This window comes from Fringilla coelebs, assembly GCF_963513975.1.
Source record: "Fringilla coelebs genome assembly, chromosome: 2".
NCBI lineage: Eukaryota > Metazoa > Chordata > Aves > Passeriformes > Fringillidae > Fringilla > Fringilla coelebs.
In genome coordinates this window covers 31173887-31194793 of record NC_140029.1, presented here as the reverse complement: position 1 = coordinate 31194793, position 20907 = coordinate 31173887, and the positions used below count along the sequence as shown (strand labels likewise).

The following is a 20907-nucleotide window of genomic DNA, read 5'->3' as shown; positions in this document are numbered from 1 at the left end:
TGACATCAAGATTTACCATGTTCAAGTTTTAAAAATATAGCATACTTCAACCTCAGATTCCTTTGAGACAGCATTTTCAACAGCAACAGTGGAAGCAGAAAAAATCGAAGAGTGAAAATTTAGAGGAACAGCTGATGTACAACTAATTTATGGTTGGTTGACATTAAAACTGTTAGTGTAGCATTTAATGCATTTTACATGGTGTTCTGTACCTCAGACTCTATCTGTTAAGGGTCAGGGAAGCAATATTTACATGCCTAGGTTTAAAATATTGGCTGTGAAGGTTTATTGACAGTTGAAAACCACAATGTGGGCAATAAAATGGATGTGCCATGCATGGTGGCCAAACCAGGAGCAGGTTCTATTCAGATGAACTAACAATAAGTAACAGATCACCTGGAGAGGGACTCTGATGATCTGAGAAAGCACCAAAAGGGAAAAAACGTGTGAAAAGTAAGCAATCTCCCTCCAGCCTTTTGGATGGAGAAAGACCCTGGCTTAAGCAGATACACAAGGCACCACGTACAGAGGGTGTGTCCTGAAATTTTCATGGTATGAGCAGTCAAGGGGACGGTGGTGTACACAGTTATGGCTCTTTGTCATCACTGCAGCTTATGTGGACAAAGACAAAATATCTTTAGCTCTGGTACTGCTGCTAATTTTGCTCTAGCAGCACAAGGTACCGTATGGACTGCTAATTCTCACTGAGAAACTGGAGAAGCTCCAGGCAGAGCTTGCTGAAGCTCTACAGTGCTGCTGTCCACACCACTAGCAGTACCCAGGCTGGCTGAAGAAAGCTGATAAAGGCACAGTGATGCTCAGAAAAGGTTCTGTACAGATGAGCTGGCTGTGGGTATGGTAAGAAGGGCAATGTTTATAGGTGAGTACTGCAGGTTGAATTAAAAGGCTTGAAATGTGTCTTAATGTTTCTGGGATTTAGTGCTTGAGTGAAATGCTGGATTTTTCAAACACTCTTGGGTATGTACGAATTTTCATTTATTTGAGTAAGAAAGACAAAAAGAATAATACTGAAGAAAGGCAATGAACAGTATACATCAGCCAAAATAATGCCTTAATCGCTCTGAAATTTAGGATACTAAAAGCAAAGTCATGCTGTGAAGTTCTTCTGAAAGACTGCAATGAAAAAAAGTACTATTTTATGTATTTTAATGATTCTGACACTTTGGAGTACTTCTGTATTCAATGAGATGAATCAAGTGTCTGCAAACTGGGGCTGCTCATAGGTCTCCACACCTTCTCTCTCCTCCACCATCTCTCTTTTGCCTGAAGCTGGTGTGTTCCTCCAGAAACTTTTCCAGGAGCTTCCCACCAGGTTCAGTCACAACAGCCAACCCAAATGTCTCCACAAAGGTGCTGGTCTGAGGCTGGCCTTCTCACCTCCCTCCTGAAGTTGCCCAGCAGTTTCTTCCCAGCAGTGAGACTGCAAAGAAACGCTCTGCTCGTGCAGAGGCAGCTACTGCATGAGTGCTGTGCCGCAAAATGGGTCTCACTCCACCTGTAGGGTTTTCCCTCTGCTTTGGAAAGCAACAGGAGTGTTTAGAAATATACTGCTGATTACCATATTTGTGTTCTGCAATTCTTCACATGTTCCGACTCCACCAGGAGCTTAACTGCAGCCAGTGGGATCTTACAGTCATTAACATTTACAAGGCAGCAGTTCACAGTTGTTGAACTAACAACCTACCTCTAAGAAACTGATTTTTCTCCCCTCTAAGTATTGACACGTGCTCCACTGACTGTGATGCTTATTCACAGTGACAGTGTGTTTGGTAGAATTTCATGTTTTCAAGGATTTGTCTTGTGCAGACAGTTTCTAATTTACCTCTGCTCTTGTTTTAATTCAATCAGCTGATGGAGAGCAGCTGATCTCATGGCGCATATAGCTGTTGAGGTTTGAAAAAAGGCCCTGAATATTTGATGGGTCAATCCTTAATGCTTCCTGCTAAAGAATTAGCAAGACTGCTAATGAGCCAGGGATCCCAAGTGGGGAAGGGAAAAATACAGAATTAGATTCTGTTTACATTCTTTTTTTAATGTTGCTCAAATAAGAAGTGCAGTGCTTTACACACTCTGATTAGACTCACAGGGTAGAGAGAGTCAAGTAAATCACTTATCAAAGCCATCACACTTAAAATGTCATTTTCATAAGTGGATGTCCTGTGGCCATGAGGAGTCACAACCTATTTCAAGGCCATCTGTGGGTGCTTATCCCTCCCTGCACAGGAGGTTCATGGCACCAAGGAGAGCTGTCCTTCACTGGGGCGGATGTTCACAGCTGGAGTCCGTGTCCTTTCACTGCCTCCCGATGGCTTTTTCTATCTCCATTATCTGTCCTCCACTGCAGACCCCAGCCTGCCTCCCCACTGCTCCATGCCATTTCAAAGGACATGGCTTTTTCTGTGTTAGCTGGCTGTGCTTGGGTTTTCTCCAGCCCTTTCTCTGCATTCCTGTTGCTCCTCCAGCTTCCTGCTGTCTTCTCATTCTGCAGCCAAACACTGTTTGCAGGCCAAACACTCGAACTATGCCTCTCTCTACCCAGTTCAATGACACCGCTCATGTCAACAAAAAAGTCCAGGGAATTCACAAGGAACCTCTTCAATAATCAAAAGCTCAGCTTGCCTGTGGGTTTCCTTCCAACAAAGCCACCACAGCTCTAGGAAATCACAGCAAAGACTGTGAGAATAGCCAGATCAATCTCCACTTACCTTACAAATCAAGAACTGCCTGCACTCAACACACTCCCTTACTTAACTCCACAGCAAATATTCTCAGAGTGCCTCCTATATTGACTGCAACAGTTAACTTAGTGGAGAGGCAGGACTCTTGTTGCTCCCAGGTTTTGAAGGTACTACAGTAAAATAAATGTTTACTTTAAACCCCACCAGTCCTAACAAAACACACAGTTCCACACACTAATAAAGTCAAATAGAAATCAGCCAAAATTACTATCATAGAATCACAGACTCATTGGTTTGGGTCAGAAGGGGCCCTTCAGATCTTTTAGTTCCAACCCTCCTGCCAAGGGCAGGGACATCTTCTGTGAGACCAGGTTGCTCAGGGCCCCATTCAGTCTGGCCTCAAGCACCTCCAGGGATGGGGCATCCACAGCTTCTCTGGGCAACCTGTTCCAGTGCCTCCCAACTCTCAGAGTAAAGAATTTCTTCCTAGAATCTGATCTAAACCTAATCTCTTTTAATTTGAATCCACTCCTCCTTGTCCTGTCACTACATGCTCTTGTGGAAAGTCTTTCTCCCTCTTTCTTGTGGGCTTCCTTTAGATACTGGAAGGCTGTAATTAGGTCCCCTCTGAGCCATCTCTTTTCCCGGCCGAACAATTCCAGTTGTCTCAGCCTTTACTCACAGGAGAGGAGAGGTGCTCCTTCCCTCTCATCAACTTGGTGGCCTCCTCTGGACTTGCTCCAACAGGTTGATGTTCTTCCTGTGCTGGGGACCCCAGAATTGAAGTAATCTTGCTTAGCCAGCCTGTGTTTTAGCAAGGAAGTGAGTAGGTTGGCTTTGGCAATGTCTCGGGAGCTCACATAACAACTGCTCCATGCATGGTGGAACAAAGGGTATTTGTGTAGTCTTAACGTTTGTTTTCCACTTCAAAGTTTTCTATCATGTCCTCCATGAACAATGCAAAGCTTACAAGGAATTGCCTTTTAAATCTACTAGCAAGAAATGAGGTTTTTCTCTCATGTTTCAACATTACATCTTTAACTTAATCATACTGGAGTTATTTACATTGAAGGCTCTCTTAGAAGTTCCTCTGTCCTCAAAGTGTGTGCCTGCAGCTGGACAGAGAAGTCAGCACACTTTGAAGAAGCTGCTATAAATTAGTGCATGGGGTTAGATGAGGTTCAGGATTCCTGCAGTGATTATAAACTCTACAGGAGGCCTTACAACAGCTCCAATCTCGACAGGGTTACTGTCTTGTTAATCAACCTCCTTCAGAACTGGAAGAGGTTCTGTGCTTCAGTACTCGGGGGCATTCTCTGGGAGCTGCAGTTTTGTGCAGAAGGATCTGTCAGTTTACAAAGTCTACAGAGCTTAGATACATTTTGTAAAACAACATCAAAAAAGGCCAGACTTCAGCTGTGGCAACCTGTGTTGCAGCAGCCAGCAAAAAACCATAAAACCTTGTCACAGAATGCGCAGCATCAGATTTGGTGATTTTAAAGCTACGCCTAAACTGATTTGCAGCCCAGGTCCAGATGTTAGTTCTGGCCATGGCCACATGCTGGAACCAGAGGGTGACAAGGTCCATGCACAAACCTGCCTCTTCTCACCTGCTGGGGGAAGGGAACACAGGGAAGCAGATGCAGCAGACCTGGGGCACACTTACTACTGCCCTCACTCTTGACTGTGGGAACATGGACATGCCAAGTATCTGTTCCATGGAAAAGCCACAGCCGGACTTGTGCAGGGAACACATCACCTAGAAAGAGGGGATGTTTCCTGCTTTATGTTGTGCAAGAGACAGCCTAAACAGGGTGAAACATTCCTAAAAAGGATGAATTTTAAGCATCTTCTTCCTTTTGCTGATGCTCCATACATTAGGAGTGGCCCTTCCCATAATAACACATTCCAGCGGGCCAGCCATCTTTTCTGAGGGGAACAAAGTACTTCAGCTGCTGTGGCTTTTCATTGTCTGTCTTTGGGCACCTGTATAGCAACTTCATATATTCTGTTTGAAAAGAAGCTAAACTTTGGCTTTATGATGTGAATAGCACCTCCAACAAAACCATGGAAATGGCATTTCTTATAAACAGTCTGTTTCAGAAAAGTGGAAAATCCGTGTTACAACTTCATGGCTCTTCAGGACAAAAAGGGGGAATGGAGAGGGATGGAAATGTCTAGATGCCAGTAAATTACAAAGTGAGCAGCAAAGGCACATTATTACTGTTGCTGTTTTTAGTAATTACCAGTAACAACAAGAACTGAAGATCTGGATTTGTATTACGAGAGTACCTAAGCACTGCTTTTGTAATACACAGCAGTTCCTTGACACAGAAAATCCACTTCTCAGTACAAAAGAGAGCAGATGGATATATCTGACCTGACAGAGTACTACAAGAAACAGTTGGGACAAAAATGTTCAAGCATGAGAAACAGTGGTAGAGCCCCAACCTCATCACTGGTTTTCCACCATCCTTGGGCAAAAAAGAGACCCTTAAGATTGGGAGGTAGCTACAGAGCTGATTGGGAAAGTTTTCAAGGCTCTTCCCAGATGTGATGGGAAGCATTGGAGAAATTAATTGATGTAAAATTTAGCAATATTTTGACACCACCAGCTAAGCTAAAAGTGGGATTTAATATGTTAGCATGGACTGGAGACCTTAAAATCAGAGATAAATAGCTGTACTTGATGTGATAGAGAAGGAGATGACAGTGGTGAGATGTGAAGACAGATGTCTCTGGGCAAGATGTCAAGCTAGGAAAATGATCTGTGCAGCAGCATGAATGGAGGTGGGTAACACTGAATTTGTCAAAAACTAGGAAAGGATGCAGCAGCAAAGTGTGTAATGAGAATTTTGGACCAAAGACTTACACCCTTGAGAATAAAGAGCTTCAGACAGAAAGACTATAGAGTAACAGCCTGGAAGATTTACTTGTAGTCTTAGACACAGAGACACAAGGGCAGGTCAGAATAGAAAGTGATGCCCAGGTTTGCAGACATGGAAGATGGGCAGATTAGATTAGTGAGGTTACCCATCATGAAGCTTGACAAAAACATTTCTTGAGGAACATTCCAAAGGAAAAAAAAGAGAGAGCAGCAGCTGTGTTCATTGTTTTGGAGATGCACCTTACCATCTTTAGTCATACAGCGCATTTTCCTTCTCACATGGCGTCTCTTACCCATCTTCCTCTGTGTGGAAGGAATTGTGCCTCTTCTACATTTTTGCTTAATGGCACGAGCCAAACTACCAAAACTAAAGGAGGAGTCCGTTCCTCTGACTGTTCATTTTAAAAGCCTTGCTTTAAAATGAAAATGGGAATCTAAGTGTGACATCACATCATGAATTCATGATATCTGCCACTAATTTGTAACAAACCAGCCGGGACTGTGGCTTAGACTTGTTGAATATGCACCTAAGTCCTAACAAAGCCTACTTTGTAAATGTTAGCTAAGCAAAAACCCTGCCAGTGAAGTCATAAGCAATACATCATCATCACCCTTCCATAAACTCTTCGTCCAGTTTAAGAATTAAAAGCTGCATTTAACATATTGAGGGAGAATGGAGAAATGCCTTTAAAAACAACAGGCTTGATGCAGTGCTAACCTCCAAACCAAATATTTATAACCCTGTAGTTTATAAATCATCAGAAATATTTGGGTGGTGGAATATCCAAGAGGTAGAAGCACATACATTCCATCTACCTTGCTTTGTGTTTCAGTCACTATAACATCAGATTTTTAAGCATTGTGAATTATCGATTTATCATTTTTGAAAAAGAACCAAAATAACCACAAGTTAAAATATTACAGAAAATTTTCACTGTTTATAAATATTACTGCCACAGAAAATAATCAATATCCAAGTTAATTCAAGCCAAGATCTGTCTGGATGTGTTATAATTTGCTCCATGAAAATAAACTAGAAATTACAAAGATAAAAGAAATAATAATGAAATATGGAAATAACTACAGATTTTGCACATTGTCATTATGTAATGGACATAATGAAAATAATGACATTACATAATTAAATCCAGGTGGAAAATGACCTTCCTAGACCTCCCTTCAAAATTAAGATTTTTGACAGTCATGATTAATGGAAACATGCACTTTGCATGGTTTGTAAACCTGAAACATCATTGTACATTTCAGTTTATAATTTATCCCATTATCTGCTTCTCCATGCATGAAGGTCAGCTGTACAGGCATAAAGTAGCAGTGAAATCCACAGGCTTTGAAAGGTTGTTCTCACAGATTTTTCAATTATTTTTCATGAAGAAATAATTTTGCCTACTTTTTCCATAGAAAGATGACAATCTAAAGGAGGAAAATTTTAACAGCAGTAATTGCAATATTCTTGTTATTCTCTTGTCTTTTCAGAGCAAACAAAATTGGACTGGGAAAAAAGATTTCTTTAGGATTCCTACCCGCAGTATTTCTTCAATGCAGCTGTTATCTCCTGTTCCACTGTCCTGTAAACAAAATGAGAAGACAGTTTGTTTATGTTTTAAAAAGAAATGACAAATAGGTCTGAGGACATGGTTGTCACATGAAATATATTCCGACCTCTATTACAGATTCAAAATGAGACCAAGTCTTTCCAGCATCTGAAAAGTTGCACTGCTTAAAATTCCCAAATTATTCCCTATCAGCACCACAGGAATATGCAACATTTACAGTGTTTACATATGATTGCCACATATTTCTATAAATTCAACGGACTTTTTTTCACACCACTTTTGGGTGCTGTTCTTGCAGTTTGGGCTCTACTGTGTGTGAGTAAGCAGAAGCAAAGAAGTTACTGCATGTACATGGATCCAATGTGCATTTATTTCTATTAAGTAAATAACCTCTCTCCACATCCTTTGTGCAGCAGAGCTCTGCAGTGACACTGTCTGTGCAAAGCCTGAGGATGTGTAGGGCAGATGTGATGCCGAGGGGAGAGCTGCAGAGACTGCAACAGAGGCAGCAATACTGAGCATGGGCACAGCAGTCCTGAGGAGCTGTCATTTCCTAAAATGCCGACTCTAAGGCCACCCCTGCATTGTGGGACTGAGGGCACAGAAGAATTTGACTCTCCCAAGCAGTCTGGCTCACTCCAGAGCTGCTCTGCAGAGGGAAATCAGAGATTTGGCAGGGCAGCTATCCCCCGCAGGGACCATCCAGATGGTGCCTCACCTGCGCGCTCAGCCCAGGTGTTCACTGGGACCCAAACTTCTGCCAGCAAGGACGAGGCAGCATGAGACACACACCCCCCTCTCTCCTGCCTGCCCCCTGCCCAGTACCAGTCTGCTTGCACTGCCCAGCACACCTGGGAAGAGAGGGCACACTTGGACGGAGGTGCTGATGCCGAGGGAGTGCCCATCTCCTACGACTCTCCACAAGATACAGGTGGCTGCTGCATCCAGCAAGCTGTCTGGGATTTCCTTCTCCACACCACACTCCCTGATAATTCCCCAAAAAAGGCTTTCTTCTTTTTGCAGAACAGAACTAACTCAGGAAGCAGGGGACTGGGGCTTGAGATCTTCCCATGTGGCAAAGGGGGATAGAAAAAAAATCTATCTGGTAGTTACTGTACCCAAAGAGACAGCAGAAAGGTGAGCTTGGTCTTCTCTTGTTTTCAAAAAATCCCTGGATGCTCTGAATTTTCAGGTGTGCACCTGGAGATATATCAAAGCAATTCGTTTTTCCAAACTGCTGAGCTCTTCTCATCTGGAAATCAGACTTCTCTACCACATCTGTATTTGTGCACCCAAAAAATCACAAGGCATTTTCAAAAATGGATACCTCTGCCTAGGAAAGCTAAATGATTGCACTGACCAATTTGTGCAAGTCCTGGACACTTTTACCACCACTCCCCAGTCTGAGCTGAGGGACTGAGGACGCCTGGATCTTCAACTGCTTAAAGCAGCTTCCACCAGCTGTAACCAAGGTCAGGAGAACAGCAGCCATGCATATGCAAAAGAACAACTTATGTTTTCTAATTTTTTGTGGCTGTTGTTTCATGCCAATTCATAGAAAGTCATAAGTGCTTTATTGCCTGCACTCCTGCTAAATTTTTGGTGATATGGCCCTTGACAAACAAATGAATCACATCAACTCTTCTAGGTGAAACACAGTCCATCAGCTTTACAGTTCATTACAAATTACACCACTGATTTCAAATGCAAAGGTACTAAACATGTGGTGAAGTCAGACTTTGAGGAATTACTCATATCTGATATATGGATGTGGAAGAGAAGCTGCTGCCCTGAGCAGATAGCTGTGTTCTGACCTCAGACCTGCCCCTGAGGAGCTGCACAGCACCATTTGTGATATTCCTGTCACAGGAGCAGGAGTGCAAGTGTTCATGTTGCCAGTGAACCTAGCAAGATGGAGAGACACAACAATCTCTGTATATTTAATAATTTAAAAATTAATATTAGATAATTGCTATTTCTCTCATCTCTGTGGGTTTCCATCTATTTTTTCCCTTTCCTTTCCCAAGCCCCAGTTTGTTCACTTCTTAACCCACTAACAGTGGAGAATGCAAAGCCCTCATCATGAGTGCCTTGTTTAGAGAGCAACCAATTCACTGCCATCCTTAAGTTGTCTGTTCTAGTCTATTGCCATCTTACAGAAGGGATGAGATGACCATATGATCTTATGCTGTATAGAGCACATTGAACATATGATAAAATGATGATCTCTCTTTCTCTGTGAGGATAAAAATACTGAATGTGAATTTGGCAGCAGGCTATTTCAGACTAGGATAAGGAACAAGCGTCTGTTACAAAATTAAATAACTCCCCTAGAAGGGTAGTGAAAAAAGTCTGCAAGTAGTCATCAGCAAGAAATTTTGCTTTCTGTTACCCCAGAACTAAAACTAGCTTTTCTTTTTAGCCCATCATCTCTCTGGGCAGGAAGTAAAAGACTTTTCGCATCTTCCTCTCAATATCATCATGCATCATTTCAAAGGGTGAAAAATAGGCTGGAAACACAAAACCAAAGACAAGATATGTAAAACTGATATAATATTTGGGGAAAACCCCCTCAAATTTCTACATTTTCCTCTTTGCTTTTCCTCTTTTGAGTGCCAAATGTAAATTTGGATTTTTTTTGCTTTGAGTATTTACGAACATCTAACATTCCTGTGGATATCAAACTTTCTAGACCATCCATTACACCTCTACTGACGTTAGAGAGGAACACACGCTGCCATGGAGTCTGGCAAACTGAATTTAACTTGAAAAAAAACCAAACAAAAAAACAGCAACGAAAGCTGGCAAATGTTTCTTGAAATGTAAATTAAAAGAAGGGATAGCATTAGCTTCAGGGAGCCCTTGACATGCTATTTGCTTGGGTGGACTTCCACTATAGCGTTGGTGGCGGCTGCGTGGCGCGGCCCCTGCGTACGGCTGGTGTCGGCACTGCTGGGGGGCTCTGCAAAGAGCCCCCTCCACCCTCCCAACAGCCACAGGACATTCCTGCAATCAACGTGTTAATCATTATTTTTTAGAATTAAAATTAAAACCAACTAAAGGTTTTGAGGCTGCTGATGCAAGCCAAGCTGAGGAGCTGCTCCCCTGTGTTTGTTCTGACACTGACGAACCCTTCTCGTTTGTCTTCCTCTCTGTTTTGCAATCTGTCATAACAAACTTGCCTCACTGAACTTCCAGTGGACCATCAGTGAAATACCAGCAAGTCTTGGGGACCTGTCAGGGAAAGTGGGCTCAGCCTCTTCTGTTCTTTCGATTTTTAAAGATTTTTTAAGCTTTCTGATGTTGACATTTCTTTCTCACACACTTTCTGTAAATAACTCATTGTTTTGGATCCTTTTATGGAAGAGGAGAAATTTGACGGACTGTTGGTTTGTCCGGTGTCATTGGAGAGGTGGCACTTTCACCCTCCAATCCACCGTCGCTTTTAGAAAACTGTAAATGTTAGAGTCAAAAAATAAACTTCCCTTTTCTTCTCCTTGAAAGCAGCAGCGTGTGCGCTTGTGTTGTTTCGTGTCCTACAGTGACACTCCTCCCGCTCGGATGCCGTGCCCATTGTCCCTCGGTGAGCAGAGCCTGCGGAGCGCCCGGCCCCGCTCCCGGGGGCGGCTGCCGTGCGGGCTGCCGGGGATGCGAGGAGCTGCCGCCCAGGGTACGGCAGCGCCTGCTCGAGAATCGAGAAATAGCCGGGAGCGTCGTGCGGCTGATAACACGAGCAGCTAATTACCATGCAAAGCACAGAGAACTGTAAGAAACAAGACTGACTAAAGGCTACATAGAATTCTTGGGAAACGGGATGTCATTTCAAAAAAAAAGCTACCTCTCTACAAATTTTGTTTCAGAGCATTATTTTTTCTTCCCTTACCAAGAGCGTTCACATGGAGATATATAAAGAAACCTCTCTGAAATGAATTGCTTATCTTGTGATACTTCTCCCTCCTTTAAATCTTTATGCTGAGGAAAGAAAGAAACATCTTCTGCAAGCATCTATTTCCATTTTAGCCCAAGAGATTTTTATGATGCAAGCTTTTGGTGCTGTCGTTATTTGGACTGTGCTAGGTGTTTTTACAAAGTGTCCAGAAGCTATTGGATTTTTATCTCCGGTATCAATTAGGAGTGAGGATGATCTCCGGAAGCCTGAGGGACATAACTCATCCTCTTCCCCTCAGTGGGAGCCAGACTGGTCGTGTCACCTGCAGCAGTGTGACAGCGCCCACCCCACGTCTGCCCCACGCTGCTCAGGCACAGCACAGCACTGCTCACCTTGGGCCTGCAGGGTTTCCCCTGGGGCATGAAGGGAAGCTTCAGGCACTGAATGCTGGCAGGCAAAAACCAAAATCCACAATGAAACAAAATAGGAAAATGGGGGGGTGAATCCCACCTTGATGGACCTTGGTCTGAAAGCATATTAGAAATGCTTCTTTGCCAGGCACACACATGCACATGCATATATACAACATTTCTATGCAATCCATTTGCTAGAAAGGAATATCCACTATAAAGAAGTAAACTCCTTATCTTTTTACTTATCCATAAGCATGGCTTCTGCCTGTTGGGTTCAGGAGAGCCATTACTCTCAAAGTCTCCCTTCAATCATTTCTCTAAAGAGATCTTAACACATTCAAGTTGTTGAATTTGCTGGAGTTTAACAGGGTTTTGTGCCTGAGATCAGAGATGTGATTTCTGGGGGTTCTGTTGAAATTTAGCTAGGCTGTGGAAAGGAATTTTGGGGAAATGTCATTTGCAGATGTCCAGGAAGGGTTTTTGGACATACAGGGCTTAAGTTGTTACTGCCTTCCTTACATGTGCTACGTCCTCCAAAATGCTCTTTATGGAGTGGCTGTGCTGAACCCACAGAGCTCTTGAGGAGAAAAGGAAGGACTTTGAACCTCAGGAAAGATGGCCTGGTAAAAAGATTAGACCTCAACCTAGTTAAAAACTGACCTTTTTGCCCCTCAGGAAATACCCCCTTTTTGTAATGCTTTCATTCTGAATGGGGACCTGGGGGCAGGCTACCTTCTTGTCGATTTTATCCCTTTGGCTATGCTTCCATTCAAAATGCAATTGTGTCACATCATTACTTTAAAAATGAAATTTTATGAACCATTCTTGAATTCAGTTGAGAAATCAAAATTTGATCAGGTCAAAATACTTCAATGACAAATATTAAGAAATATAATCTGTAATCATAGAATAATATATGGCCTAAATCAAGAAGGCATTAAACCAAAATATCAAATGTTTCTCTCCAAATTTTGGAATTTTATTACTTTAAGAAAACATTTTCTTCATAAAAGAATGAAAATGGGTTTGCTCAAAATCAACATGGATGCAGACATTTTCAGTTCTGATAATCTGGGACATGCCATAGAAAAAGGACTGAGCAGGAAAAATCAGGACAGAATTAAAAATCGTATTTATCTTTTTTCTTTTACCCTCTCTAACAATGATGGCATTTTGATCATGATGGGTGACACGAGACCTACCAGCAATGTTTCCTTTTACCTTTGGAGGGATAGACTTCAGGGAGCCATGGCATACTGTAGTCACCCTCATTTCACTGGGTGGCATTAATAATGCTTGTGCCTTCTGTGAAGAAGACTCCTAATCTCTCCCTGAGGATGCAGAAAAGCAGGGCTGAGCTGTGTAAGGTTACACCAAGGAAATAGATATAAAGAGACAGCTCAGAAAACTTGATTTTCTGTTCTTGATATTTGAAAGCTTTTCTTTGCACTCATGCTATGCCTTACCACTAATTGGAGTGCCAGTGGCCACGGTCTGCTGGTACAGGAGTTTTCTCCTGTGCTTGGCATTGCTGTGAGTAGGAGCTGTTTCACTTTTACTATGAGGAATTGCTGACACTTCTTTAGACACAGAAAAGTGCAGGAGGGAGATGGGAAAGAGGAGGTAAATTCTCCTCAAGGTCTGTGTCAGAAAGCGTTGCACTAATTAAAGTCATTAAATCCATCTATTTCACAGTCACTGTTAATAAACTGTTACCTTTAATAAACCCATCTCTTTTGAAATGGACCCATCATACTTTTATGGGGATTATTTTTCCTACTAAGGGATCTTGCAGCACTGTTCTTGGTTCAAAAGGGAAGAGGAGTAGCTTTTAGAAAGATTTTATTTCAAGGGAAAAAAAAAGATCAAGTGATGAAAGTCATCTAGCTTTGCTTTAATGAAAGTATCTGTACTAATTGGGGGCCTCGCTGCAACTGGAATATCATGATGCCCTAGTCTTGTACCAGGACCAGGAATATGTTCTGGCTAATTAAAGGAGATGAATCAAAAATATCTGGAGAGAGAGAGAAATGCCAAATGATCCAACAGACTTGCCATGCACGCTAGGAAAGAGAAGCAAGAGCCCATTTTGCTCTTGATGAATGACACTCAGAGCAGTGTGCTCAGCAGCTCTCCCAGAACTGAGGCAGAACAGCAGCTTTTGGAGAGCAAGACCCTCCAGAAGAAAGACTGGAGGGGAGTTCACAGAGCCATAACCTAGAGTATCACAGGCCTTAGTCTGTGCTGGTCTTATAGCAGATATGAGTCTAGGTGAAGGTGGATGTACTGTGGATGTGTAAGTAAAGCCATTCACCATATTCTATTCTTTTTAAAAGAGCAAGGAAATGATGTTAGAGCATAACTCCTCTAGTATGTGCCCATGGCCTGTCCCAGAGCTTGAGACATCATCTCCTGTCCATGCAGTGCCTGGCCTGCAGTAAATGTTGAAAAGCCAGGAGCAGAAAGTGAAATGATGCTGAAGGGCTGCCATCTGGATGGCTGCTGGGAGCTTCAGCAGAGTTCAGACTCCTACAGCCCAGTTGGGAGGGTATTTGGAAGGGCTGGGTCTGGCCATGTGTTGAGAAGTCTTCAAACTGATGACATGGTCTGAGTCCAAGTCTCGGTGTCCACACCACAAATAAAATCAAGACAATTAAAGGCCAAGAATTCTTCTTAACCCTCCCCACTCTCTCCACCCCTAAGGGTCATTGAACAATCAATGACTGGAGCTGCACCGGTAACATTTCATCTAGTAAAAGATGCTTGGGAGCCTCAAATGAAACCTACTGACAGATCAGCAGAGTGATTTTACAGGCTTTTATATTATATTAATAAAAATAAAATTCCAAACATGCCAGAATTACACCGTGACCCAGAACAATAAAGTGGAGCCGTAATGGAGACGAACTGCATTGTTCTATTAATAAAATATAAAGGTTTTATTGTTATTAGGAAAGATTGATTGCATCAAATCAATACCATGTCACAGTATATTAATGTTTTTCTTCACTAATGAAAAAACAGGGCCTGTTGTGATTACACTCTCTTACTACCCATTTGAAAAATATAATGGGCTGGTGATAATGAAGATTGCACCTTGCAATTTTACTCCTTGCTAGATGCTTGATCCTGGGGAGGTGCTAGTAAGTCACCTGTGCTTTCAGGAAAGTCAGCAGGAGAGGAAGGTACCTAACACACGTGAAAATGCTGTCAAAACCTCCCAGAATGGACTCCACAGACCCTGCTTCCCATGGAAAAAACTGGAAAAAGCCATTGGGGACCTCCAGAAAAGTCTTCAGCATGCTACATTTTCTGCAGTACTATACGCATGCCCAAAACATGTCAAGTGACTGCTGCTTGACCCAGTGGTGTATTTATCAGAAAGTTTCCATTACAGACACCAGAGTCTTTCGGCTTTGCAGCATGAAAGGCTTTTTAGTCGAGTCATGAGCTTCTTCCCTCAGCCCACGCAGTCCTTCAACAGCACACCCAAGGACCCTGCCCTGCGACCGATGGAGAGCAGCCCTTCTCCCTGTCACATACCTGTCCTCCTTGCTGCACAGATGGCCAATTAGTGTCAACTGGAATGTGGTGTTTTTAGTGATGTGGACATTTGTTGGCTGGGACCTGGACTGAGCCTGATTGATTGCATTTAATATATTGTCTGCGCTTGTTTGGGGAGAATATGCAACATCTGCATAAAGGCAACAGTTGGAAAAACAGGTATTATGGAACTGCTGATATTTTCCTGAATTTTAACATGAATTTAGCATCAGCTAGTATAACACTGAATAAATTAAATGGATTACTTTGCCAAGAGATCCTTTAAAAGTGTTAATTAACGATAAATCAATAAAAACTATTCAACATGAAAATCAATTACATCCCTGTTTACATTATTTAACTCCAAACATTTCTGTTTTGTGTGCTTGTAATTAGCAGGCTATAAAAGATGCCATAAATAGGCGCATAATGAGAGGAACTGTTTATAAATGATAATTGGTATTCGTTCCCACTGAGCTAAAGGTTATGTGATTATAAACTGTTGCATAGAAAGGGTTAAATCTCTTACAGGTTGAAGGTTTTACAGAACAGAGCTCTGGAGAAATCTTTCCCACAAAAGGCCCCCCTATGGAAGAATGCCCCTTTACATGAGTGCTGATGGAAAGAGTAACATCTACCAGGTGTTCCTTAAAGCCTATTTACATCCATTTAGGATACATTGGGGAAAAAAATCTACCTTTTGGGTAGTGGTGGAGGCAATAACAAAAAAACAGAACCTTGCCCAAGAAATTCAATATTAATAAAATTCATGTTCCAAACAACACCTCTACAAAGTCCAAAGGAAAGATACTAACACTGAAATGCTACCAAAAATCTGAATGACCATCCTGTTCACAAAGCTGAGGACAGGACAAAGGACACAAGGGTGTTTTCTGTCATGATGGGGTAATAGGGATGTCACTCTACCCAATACCTCCTTCAAAGATTAAGACCGAAGGCTTTCACAGAGGGCTAAAAGAGGATTACAGGATCCTGATTACAGGATCTTCAAGCAGCAGCCAGAAGCCCAAAACACTGAGCAGCAGCCTGTAGCTCCAGAAGGTAACACTGGATTATTTCCTACAACACACAGAGATGAAAAAACTTTCCTGGGGAGAAACAACCTCTCACTAATCCCTAATGCTGAAAGCAGCCTTCTCAGTTTTAGAGAGACTGAGACTGATCTAAACTCAACAAGCAAATAAGCCCCATGATTTGGAGACCAGAGGCTTTCTGCTAATGGCTTTTGCTAGTCTAAGGATGTCTCCACCATCTGACAGTTTTGGCTTGGACAGTGTCTCCTCCCCAGGAAAAGAAACCTCAACCTTTCACTGTAACTGCTACTGTGAGGGCAACAAGCATCAAGAACCCTTGACTGAGCCAGTCTGAGCAGTGAGCATCTGGTGATAAAGACAGCAGAATCAAATAACCCATCTGCAAAACCAGAGCTAGACTCTATTGCTACCTTGCCTGGGCGTAGGTGACACTGCCTTGCTGTGCCTTGCCTTGCCTTTCCAGTGATTTAGAACACTTACATTGCACTGCTTTCCCTGACTTGCACAGAATACAACTGCTTCACAGAATAGATGGATCTGAAATGAGTTTGAGAAGAATCTTTTATGTGTAAGGAAGAGAGCCTCACGTGGTTTTGACAACGATAGCTCAGTCTCATTGCTAAGAACACAAAAACCATATTCTGGTCACGGCAGTTATGGACATCTATTTACCCAAGAGGGTTATAATTTGCTATTGGAAACCCAAAGCATTATCCATGAAGAAAAACAATTGTGTGCATCTGCATCTTTAAATCAATCCATTGATGCCTCTGGTCAGCTCAGGTGGATTCTCTTAAAACCCACACGGAGGCTGATAAATAGCACAATTCTTCAAGCTACAGTGAAAACCTTGTCAGAGTTTTATTGTGCTTTCAGCATTCCTGAAAGTCAAAAGAAAAATCCAGGCATACTGTGGTCACTGACAGACCGATGGGAACACATTCACTGCAAACCTACTGAAACCAGTACTTTCTAAATGGATTTCAGTTAATAGGACACATAAAATTTCAACTAAAATGTCAGAGCTGGATGTCTTAGAGCTCACAGATGTAAGTTCCTTCCAGTTAGGAATGTACATGACACCATGATACTATCAAGGCATAAATATATATACCAAGGTATACATACATAAGCATGTATGTATGTACATGCCACACAAAAAAACTCTAAAAGTTTCCCAGAAATGCCCAAACTAACCAAACTAGTGTCAAATCTGATCAACAAAAGCCTTAATATGGGGACAAATAAATTCAGCACATCTATAATGTTGCAGAATAGAGAAAAACCTTCCTTATTTTTTCCTGCCCCCTCTTTCCTAAATCCCACTGAAAAAAAACTTTTACCACTGATTCACTGCAAGCCCATATCAGTCCTCTTCTTTGGGAGCTAGGCAGGAGCCAGGCACTGTCCCATGCTCCCTTACCTCCAGAGTGATGATATCTCCACACCTGTAAAACCATCCATCCAGAGAGTGGCAGCTTCCCAGCATTAGTCCCTGCTTTCCTGTGGGCTCCAGGAGAGCACCCTACCTTTTGGGCAATCACAAAGACCAGAAGCAGGAGAGTAAATGATGTCCCAGGTTTGGGGGAGAGTTGCAGGTAGTTCCCAAGTAGTTGTATTGTACTTGTTAATGTTTTTTGATGGAAGCCACACTGGTCCTTCAGTCTTGGAGGACAAAAGGTTTGCTTTAAATGATCCTAGTTCTTTTTCTTTTGGCTTTCCCTTTTCATAATCTCTCAAGGTATCCACTTTTAAAAGGGATATTGCATATGAATGTCACAATGCTTTCTGATTTTCTTTTTGCTGTCAGTGTTACAAGTAACGGTGAAATACAGAGAGAAAGCAGAAAGAAAAACTGATCTCAGCTTCCCCAGATTTTCTGTCTGGAAAAGCATGCTTGTTCTTCCAGTGAGCACACATTTCCCACCTGCTGGCATTGAGCTCTTCCACACGGCTAATGGACCACCATGTCTTAAAGGGGTTTGTGAGTTTTCACAGAAAGCTTATGTTGCCCTTAGGTTTGGTTTGGGTTGATTTCCAAAACTTTCACTGGAAAGCTTCAAAGAAGCCTTTAGGATTTTTTTTTCCCAACAATCTTCCATTTAAAAACAGGTTATTTGGTCTCTGGAGAAAGAAATGTTCAGTGTAGCCCCATTTCATTTTAAATGGAAGCTAAATGGAGAGAAAATCCCTAATACTGCTTACAGACATTTCCATCTAGGTCAAGTACAACAAATCTGCATTTCTGAGCAGCAGAGCCAGCTCTCTGTCCCTGTTGAAAATGGCAGGTGTTGTGGCACCCTGAATTATAACAACACATACAGAAAACAGGAGTGCAGTTGGAAAGCCTTTCAGCTGAGAAGCCACATGCTTCCCTTTTGTTATGTGATCTTGATGAATTTATTTCTGTGGCTTTTATTCATGTTTCAGGGCGTTGAATCCTTTAAACTTGTTAGTATTTTCCCTTTTTTATCGTTCTCTGCCGCCCTTTGCTGTTTTATTTTATTCTTTTGTTCCCCAGTGTAACTGAAGGTAATGCAGTCCTGGGCCTATTACCCTCAGTCACTTTGATCTGGCAGTGGATATCAACAAAGAAGTTATTTGTTCTCAACACATTAAACCCTTCTGTGTAGCTTTTTACAAATTCTGTTATGCAACTTTGATAGGGCCTGGAACGAGTTGTCAGGTACGGAAAGGCAGGGGAGCACAAAGATCTCTCCAAAAGCCCGGCTATGAATGGTGTCATCTTGCTGCTTCACTTTCAAAGGTGGCTCATAGGGGTTTGTTGAATAGGAGTCGTTTGACAGCAGACATCTGAATTTGTATCACAGTCTCTAAGACACCTTTATAAGAACTTTGAATATCTTAGTCGACTCCTGAGGATCAAAGCTTCCTATGTAATAAACCTATCATGGGTTACTCAGGGAGATTTTCAGCTTTGGTAACAATGGCAGCTGATTTGCCTCACATAAAAAGCTACCAATAGAACGTAAGGGTTGTGATCAATACTTTAACTAGCACGATAAAAATCTATCTGAAATCCAGGAATTATATTATGGTCTCATCATTTACTTTATAAACCATCTTTTATAATTTGAAGACACACATGCATTAAGTGTTGCTTGAAATACATTAAATTTTGATTTTTCAAATCAGAATACTAGAATAGTAAGTAGAATTGGCAGCATAAATGAATATAATGAATAAAACACAAAAAGCTCTTGGCTGGCTTTTGAATATAGCATTAGAAACAGAGAAACACGCATTGTTTTACAGTGAACTACATTAAATATATTTGTTATGGGTTTGAAATACTCCAAATTATTTGTTATGGATGAGAGAGGATGCTCTGCATTTATGATAGATGATACCACATTGTCATCAATTGTCATGCTTTGTTTATAGGATTGAATAATTTGTAATCATCAGATTACTATGTTTAGTCTGCACTCTGGTTTTTTTATTAGAGAGTGCGTATTAAACAGATCAGATCCTTGCATCTTTTATTTATTTGTTTGTTTATGAAGGGAATGATGAGGGGCTCATTCTCCTGAGAATTAACTATTTGATGAAGGGTTTGGAGTTTCAGGTCCTGGTTCTTGTTGGAGAGGAGGAAAAGGCAAAACTACACTTGAGACCTGATTTTTATTTGTGTGCCCATATTGTCACATAAGCACATCAGGCAATAACACCAGAGAAAAATGAAAATGCAAGAGGCTACATATATTTTAAAGGCTTCCTTAAGCTTTTGGTTTCCCTCTCCCTGGCCATAACTTCCAGCAGCACTTCCAGAATGTTTTGTGTGCAGATGCCACTCCAAGTCCCTTGTAGCCCAGTGATATTTTTGGGCAGGTAGAAGATGGGGAAGCCACTCCAAAACACAGATTGTCCAGCCCCATTTACAGCAACAGGTATTTTGTGAGGAACAGAATAAAATGTTCTCGGCAAAACCCTCTCTTTTTCATGCTGCTTCTTCTGCTGGAAAACTACAACTATGAAACAAGATACTCTAACAAGGGTGGCAGGCAAAGACTTTTAACTGTTTCTGTGCAGGGGAAGGCACAGACCTGACAGTCAAGAACCAGCTGGTCACTGTTATCTCTGCCTTAGGGGGGTTACTGGGAAAATCCCCACTTAAGAGCAGCTCCTGCCTAGTATAAATTTTATATACATTTATGCTAGAAACACAAGGGGATTTTAAACACCTGCAGTTGGAAAAAGAGTCAACAGTTATGGGCTGACTACCTGCATCACTTTATCCATGGGGACTGTTTAGATACAGCAGCCTGTCTGCACAGATCACCCACATGGGTCTCAGGCTCTGTTACCCCCCACTCACTTGCCCCAGATGCCTTGTTGACAGCACCTAAATTTAAATTCAAGATACAATGGGATTGCTCATTCCTAGAAAATAATTGCAAAATCAAACCGCTGCCTTTGAAAAGGTGTGATATTGGTTCATTTGCTACCCAGAATAACTGTACCTCTAAGCTAAAGAAGAAAATAAGAGCAAAAATGAGACAGAAGCCAAGCTTACATTTCCATTCTTATCTCTCTCTACCAACACTGTCTCAGAGGTTCCTGCTTGCATAGCAGCTGCTGAATCGCTACAGTTTACTGTCTAGCATATTAAAATAAACTAGCACTGATTTTGGCAATTTGCATAAATGGTAGATGGATCTCTACAGCACAGACAGAAGCTCTTCTTCTGTGTCCACCTGTGCATCAGACCTCTCAGCCTCTACAAGGACTAACCATGGCAGAGACTGCTGTGCGAACCTACCCAAAGCCAACCATTGTGTCTCACTCGGGTTCAGAGCTCAATCAAAGCTACCAACACAAAAGAT

At 41.9% G+C, this 20907-nt stretch overlaps 1 protein-coding gene across 1 annotated transcript in view; it reads right to left on the bottom strand.

The window, feature by feature from the left end:
* Positions 1 to 20907, bottom strand: part of AFF3 (ALF transcription elongation factor 3) — a gene marked incomplete at both ends in the record, with an annotated part of 315685 nt that overhangs the window by 160542 nt on the left and 134236 nt on the right. Inside the window, one exon of the mRNA XM_084226662.1 lies at positions 7128 to 7172. Coding sequence (XP_084082788.1) covers positions 7128 to 7172 — 45 coding nt within the window. The remainder of the gene's footprint in view (positions 1 to 7127; positions 7173 to 20907) is intronic.